We start from the raw sequence: 7,620 nt of genomic DNA on the forward strand, positions 1-7,620 counted from the left end.
GTGTGTGTAGTGAGATATATTATGAGATATATTCATAGGGTATTTTAACTTTAGTGATATTCTTGCGGGTATATATTATACATATTTTGGCGATATTTTGCGTGTTTTAATATAGAAACAGTATGTATATTCACATCTTTATTGTCATATATTTTTTGCCTGTTTTATTGAGAAGAATGAAGGGACAGAACGGAATTTTATAGGAGCGAGTACATGTATGTACCTATAGTATATATAATGCAGGTTTTTTAAGAACGAAGCATTCAGGTCATAGTATATATGTGGAGTTTTCAGTTAAGAACGAGGCATATATACATGTGTCATAGTATTTATATAATGCGGCGGAGTTTTTTTAAGAACGAGGCATACATGTGCCACAGTATTTAAAATGCTGGCTTTTTGAGAACAAGGCATATGAGATTATGTGTATAGCCTATTAGCACGAGTTTTTTTAAGAACGAAGCATTCAGGTCATAGTATATATGTGGAGTTTTCAGTTAAGAACGAGGCATATATACATGTGTCATAGTATTTATATAATGCGGCGGAGTTTTTTTAAGAACGAGGCATACATGTGCCACAGTATTTAAAATGCGGGCTTTTTGAGAACAAGGCATATCAGATTATGTGTATAGCCTATTAGCACGAGTTTTTTTAAGAACGAAGCATTCAGGTCATAGTATATATGTGGAGTTTTTGAGTTAAGAACGAGGCATATACATGTGTCATAGTATTTATATAATGCGGCGGAGTTTTTTTAAGAACGAGGCATACATGTGTCACAGTATTTAAAATGCGGGCTTTTTGAGAACAAGGCATATGAGATTATGGGTATAGCCTATTAGCACGAGTTTTTTTAAGAACGAAGCATAAAAGTGACGAGGCATATACATGCATATATGAAATTATACGGACATAGAATATGTCCAATGGACATTTGTAAATGTCCATTAGACAATTGCTTGTCCATTGGGTCCATTGGACCATTGGACAATATAAGCAAAACGCATTGAAGCAGCATGCGGTTATTACATATTCAGTTTAGCTTAATTTCTCATTTCCGTTGGACATTCATGATGTCGATTGGACATTCAGTTTGTCCAATGGATCCGATGGACATGCTAAAACCCGGCGGACATGTAATTGTCCATTGGATCTATTGGACATTGGAAATGTCCATTTGACCACTGGACATGTTGCATAGGTATTGGACATTTATGTTCCACTGAGGATTTTCTCCATAGCAACCAAATCCAAAGCTGTATATCCAGTGGAAGCTTTTCTGTTCTTCATTCTAATATAAGAAGCATTGCTGCTAATTTTGATAGCTTTGTACATATGCTTGATGAGCTAAATCACTCATTTTCTTTAATTGGACTGACTGAAACCAAACTTAATACTTCCAGAGATGCACTAATTAATCAACATTTATCTGGATATACATTTATTTCACAACCTAGCTTATCAAATGCAGGTGGCACTGGCTTCTTTATTAACAATAATCTGTGTTTTTCACTAAGATCAGACCTGTCTTGTTCATCAATTCAATTCGAATCATTATGGATCGAGATAAAGAGTAATTTACAACATAACCTTATTTGTGGTGTGATATATAGACACCCCCAAAGTGATCTTGAAGCATTTATGGTGTTTTTGAACAATGTTTAAAATAAAATAAGCAAAGAAAACAAATATTGCATAATCATGGGAGATTTTAATCTAAATCTTCTAAATTATGAATCTCACATAGGTACAGATGAATTTGTAAATTCCATGGGATCTTATTTCTTTCATCCTCACATACTACAACCTACACGAATAGCCGATCACTCAGCTACTCTAATTGACAACATATTTTTCAACTCTATCAATCACCTTACTGTTAGCGGTAATCTAATATATGATCTAACTGATCATCTTCCTAATTTTTTAACTATTAATAACTTCACAGCATTACCTAAGAACTTTAAATTCTTTCGTAGGGACTATTCCAAATATGATGAGGCATTATTGCTTGAAGAAATTCAGTCTACTGACTGGAATATGGAAATATCTAATAATAGCAGGCTAGATTGCAGAATACCCGTCCACTAGCTGGAAATCACTGCGTAGCCTTATTTTTAGTGGCTACTGGCTACGCAGTCGAATCTAAAACTATGCCGGATCAAATTACTGCGTATTATTGCTAGGTAGATATCATTGTGCAAATTACTGCATATAATTGCTAGGTAGATATCATTGTGGCTACGCAGTAATTCCACTAGCCAGGCATCAATACTTAGCCGGTATATTTTAAGCGGCTACTCGCATATGCAGTCCAATCTAAAACTATAATCAATTTACACTTCACAGTATGTCAATGCATATTTCCTGTATATTTAGTACTACTGCCTACTAAAACTATGATCAAATCTATATACTCTACTACCTCTATACAGTTTATTGCGTAGCCGTATATATATATTTATAATAGTAGCATCTAAATGACCCAATTCAATATTGTTGTAATTCAATATCATAGCACAGCCATGTTATTTACGAAGGCATGTCTACACAGTCATCTCATCTGAGAATCTCACCTATGACCTATAGCAACAAACTTCTATAATTCTTTTTACTCCTTTTAAATAACTATACAAACGAACACTTTAATGAGTATACGATAGGAATTAATGTATTTAGTGAAAATTTCAATTTAAATCTAAACAAGATGTATAAAAATTCCATGCATATAAATTTACAAATTACAGTTATTGACAGACTTCAAAATATACTTCAAAAAATCTTTTTCAAAAATTAAATAAATATATAAATTGTTGTATATATGCAAAATTTACATTAGCTTAGCATGCCTACTAAAAGTCACCATATATTTTTTTAATATCATTAAGAAATATAGAAAACAAGTCTTTACCCTTATTTTCATATCTCCAAAGAAATTCTGCCAGGTAAGATGAGAATGCAAGCTTTCGCACACCAAAACATGGTAGTTTGCTTTTTGCTTGTCTCCAATGACCCTCTATTTTGTTTGTATGAAAACCATCTTCGTTCACAAACTCTTTTGAATGATTCACTAAACGGTGCTGATAACCGTTTATTTCAAGTTTCGAATACGCTTTCCAGCAGTCAGAAACTATGGTGGTTTCTTTAGCAACATGTTTCTTAATTAAAGGTAAAAGCGTTGCTTCGTCTCTTTTGTCAACTGCTACCATAAAGCTTCTTCGAGATTCTTCTTCAATGCCACCAAACACCCATTGTCCTTCAACACGATGACCACAATGATATTTCCTCTTGCCAAACTTGCTTTCGTCAATCTGAACAGTTTTCCCAGGACCACCGATCTGCTCTTCTCGCTCAATAAGAGTTACTTCGCATGTTTCGCGACAGAACGAGTCCCAGTCTACTGCTGTATTAGAAGCAATGTTAAGTTCATGACGTATTTCATTTTGTTTCATATCACGGCACCACCAGTACGTGAATTTCAACACTTCATCTAATGTCATGTTGCTATTTTCGAACCAGCTGTCTTTTCTTATTGACATTTCAACCTTGTGCCGCCTTTCCATTCTCTTGACGCCAACATTCCCATTTGAAACCATCTGAACGATCATCACATTGTACCAGTTTCATTGATTTCTTGCAATAACCGCAAAGTCGCTCTCTTGCAATTAATCCCTCATCCATGCACCAGCGTATTGTTTTCTTTTCCTTCTAGTACCTCGAACTTTAATCTATCATACGTCCATGCCTTAAACCTTTCCTCACGACTGTAACTTCCATTCTCATCAAAATCTTGTTTCCCACACTGGGTTCCAACACTTGTTAAATTAAACAACGAAATTTCCGATTGCGTCTCGGCGCTTCTCTTAGCTTTTTTCTCGAATTTAACGCACACCTGAACACCTTTTTCCATGTTGGTGCACGCGAACTTGGGTTAGTGTTTATGAATAAACACGGCAAAGGTATACTGTGAAATCCCCCTCGCTATTACTCCTATTACGCTTGCATTTCCGTTCTACATTCTCACATGCTTTGTCATGCGTCTCATAAATCTTTTTACTATACTTCGCTTAATGTGCAAATCAAACATGATATTGACTCACTGCAATTGTCCATCACATATAGTAAGTAATGTAGTTTCCTACTTTCAGACTTTGCATATGCACATAGATATATTTTTTTTCCATTTGCAATAAATCACCTACTAACATATCACAATAATGTCTGACAATAATGTCATAATCAACATTTCAGGTGCAATCATGAAAACGTTTATTTACGCTCTACACCTTTCTAATTTTTCTAAATGTATTTTAACATACAATTATTTTTCCATTTTTTCCCAAACCCAACCTAAAACACACAAAAACAAAATCATTCAGCAAAATATTTCACTTCAAGTTTATTTCCGCTCACGCTATTCAATACTCTTATTGCGTCAAACCTCGCTTTTCCGCTAGAAATTCCACGTTGTCGCACTGTTTGGTAATTCTATACTCTCATGGCATGTATCACACAGTTCACACAAACAACACACACGCTGTATTCATTCTTTAATGCTCAAAGCTTGATCAAGTCTTAACTTATCGTTATGGCCGCGAAAAATCCTCTTACAAAAATAGCAAGGCAACACGAGACAACGTGGACGCAGCTGCACAAAAGACTATCCCAGATGACTCTCCAGTTTGATGAGATTTTTCCTGAAGAGATTGCAACTTTTCTTCGACACAAGGCCACTTCACTCAACAGTTCCATGGGGTATCTTACGCCTGCCTTACTTTCCACCACAGCATTCCTCTCTGCTAATAATGGTTGTAAAGTTCATACCATAACCCACGAGCAACCCCTTAATCTCTACACCATATTTGTTGGTTATCCTGGCACTGGCAAATCCTCGGCCATATATCACGGATGTTTGGACTTGCTGCAGTCAATTATTGAAAGCGACCAATGCAACTTTTTCATCGATAAAACTACATCATCCGGTCTTGTCAAACACATTGGAAATAACCACTCGGCCTTTCTAGTTTCACCAGAGGTTTACGACGTTCTAAACAAACTCCTAAAGAACGATGACGAAAACGCCAGCGGTGACGCCATGCTGCTTTGCAAGCTTTTTTCCGGAGAGGCCAGTTCCTACGCTTATTCTACCGAACGAACAAGAGAAATTCCAAGCAATACTCCATTCTCTATTCTCGGTTGTACCCAAATGCCAAATGTTGCAAAATTAATCGGCAGAATGGACCAAGGTCAAGGTTTGATCGACCGTTTTCTTGTGTCTGTCCCTATGGCACTTTGTCCAACATCTACAGAGATTGACAACGCGAGAGACTTTCTCAGCACAGAACCCGATGATGCTCTTAAACAAGTATTCCGTTACATTAATCGATGTCAACAGAACTCACCGACAACGTATGTCTTCGACGAAGATGCCAAGCAATTTCTTCGAAATAGGAAAGATGCTTTTATCGCTGAAATGAACGACGCAATTCAGGACGGTTTGCTTATTCCACCAAAATCCAAACAGTTAGATCTAATGCCACGTGTTGCAGCAGCACTCCACGTCTTCACTTGTGCGTTTTCCAACGTATTTGCTGGACATGAGGACGACCCATTACCCTCAACGATAACTTTGGATACTCTACAGCAGGCTGTAAACTACGTATCTCACCTTGAGGCACAAAAACATATGTTATGTCAGGTAACGTATAATATTTAGTGTGTAAGCGTTTTCCACTTGTCTATAAATTAATGCGATGAGCCTTCTTTGTGTATAATATTCACGAAATTTTAATAACGACTTTTTGGGTTCTTTAGTTCATCAAATCGATAACTCATGACATCTGTGATGCCCCAAGACCCCAACCAACAATTGCCAACATCAAAACAGCTGTTTTGCTATTCCCTGGGCCAATTGTGACCTACCGCGGTTTTCGGCAGTGTGCTCCTCGACTCGTTCGTAGCTCCACGAAAACAGAGTATGATGAAGCTGTTCAATAACTCAAGCCACATTTGGGCTCCATTGTCGCCAGAAGTGCACAAGCCACGAATGTGTTCATCAAAAAACCACCTACTTCATTCACATCATGGCCGCACTCCGCTCTTTGTGAACTTACGGCCTACACAGGAAAATTCAACTTGCCAATTCATAAGTCTACCACCAAACACATTAAAACATTTCTTTTAAATCAGCAATTCATAACTCAGGAACAACTTAATTTATAAAAAGGAAAACTTGTAAATTGTAACATAATTTCAGTCTATTCCATGTGCAACTATTTTCTACTTGATTTACAATGATTTATGATAAAAACGACTGCTTGTAGTTCGGATTTAATACGTAATTTTTCAATTTCTCGCTATAGCCCTAACCCTAACCCACTGCGTAGCCAGTAGCCAGTAGCCACTTCAACATATATGTTTCCAATACTATTACGTAATTATTCAATTTCTCGTCCTTTAAAAACTAACTCACTGCGTAGCCAGTAGCCACTTCAACATATATGTTTCCATACTATTACGTAATTATTCAATTTCTCTCTTTAAAAACTAACTCACTGCGTAGCCAGTAGCCACTTCAACATATATGTTTCCAATACTATTACGTAATTATTCAATTTCTCGTTCTTTAAAAACTAACTCACTGCGTAGCCAGTAGCCACTTCAACATATATGTTTCCAATACTATTACGTAATTATTCAATTTCTCGTTCTTTAAAAACTAACTCACTGCGTAGCCAGTAGCCACTGAGATATTTATGTTTTGTACGTGGACGGGTATTCTGCAATCGCTCCTAATAGCAACCCAACAGAAGTGTTCGATAATTTTCACTCCGAACTGCCTGATTAAAAAAGATCTTAAACACCTTGATAAACTCTGGATAACCCCAGGGATTAGGAAATCTATAAAACTTAAGAACAATTACTATAAAAAATATCTCAAAACAAAATCACTGTATTTTCAAAATAAATTTAAATCTTATAGGAACAAAATAAATCACCAATTAAAAATTAGTAAAATTAATTATTATAATCAATATTTCACTATCAATAGATCGCATTATAAAAATATATGGAAAGCAATTAAACATATAATTACCCTTAAAACAAAAAACAGAGGCTTGCCCTCAAAGTTACTTATTAATGGTGAGGAAGTAACTGATAGTAAATCAATTGCTGACAGTTTTAATGATTTTTTTTGCCAATATTGGAAATGAATTAACCAGAGATGTCCCTTGCATTGATACAAACCCAATGTCATTTTTAACTTCTTGCCAAGTAAATAGTCTATTTTTGAATCCAACTACCTGTAGCGAAGTTGAAGAAATAATTAATAATTTCAATTCCTCAAAAGCCACTGGCCCGTACAGCATACCAGTAAAAATTCTGAAGCTACTTGGGAGGTTTATCTTGGAGCCTTTGGAATCTATTTTTAATTATTGTCTTTCAACCGACACTGTACCTAACCAATTCAAGCTGGCCAGCGTTATCCCTGTTCATAAAAAAGGCTCACAGTTAATTTTAGGCAATTATCGCCCCATATCTTTGTTATCTATTTTCAATCAGATTCTTGAAAAAATTGTGTCTAAACGTTTGTCAAACGTTATTGAAAAATATGAT

The 7,620-nt window shown here is 35.9% G+C and overlaps 1 protein-coding gene across 1 annotated transcript; it reads right to left on the reverse strand.

Moving 5' to 3' along the window:
- Positions 1-2,855: 2,855 nt before the first annotated feature.
- Positions 2,856-3,503, reverse strand: LOC114526643. The gene has a single exon (XM_028548227.1). The coding sequence runs from the start codon at positions 3,501-3,503 to the stop codon at positions 2,856-2,858; it is 648 nt and encodes a 215-aa protein (XP_028404028.1).
- Positions 3,504-7,620: the final 4,117 nt, after the last annotated feature.

The sequence above is a fragment of the Dendronephthya gigantea genome, unplaced genomic scaffold (genome assembly GCF_004324835.1).
Source record: "Dendronephthya gigantea isolate DGI-Jeju-01 unplaced genomic scaffold, DenGig_1.0 000040F, whole genome shotgun sequence".
In the NCBI taxonomy this organism is placed as follows: domain Eukaryota; kingdom Metazoa; phylum Cnidaria; class Anthozoa; order Malacalcyonacea; family Nephtheidae; genus Dendronephthya; species Dendronephthya gigantea.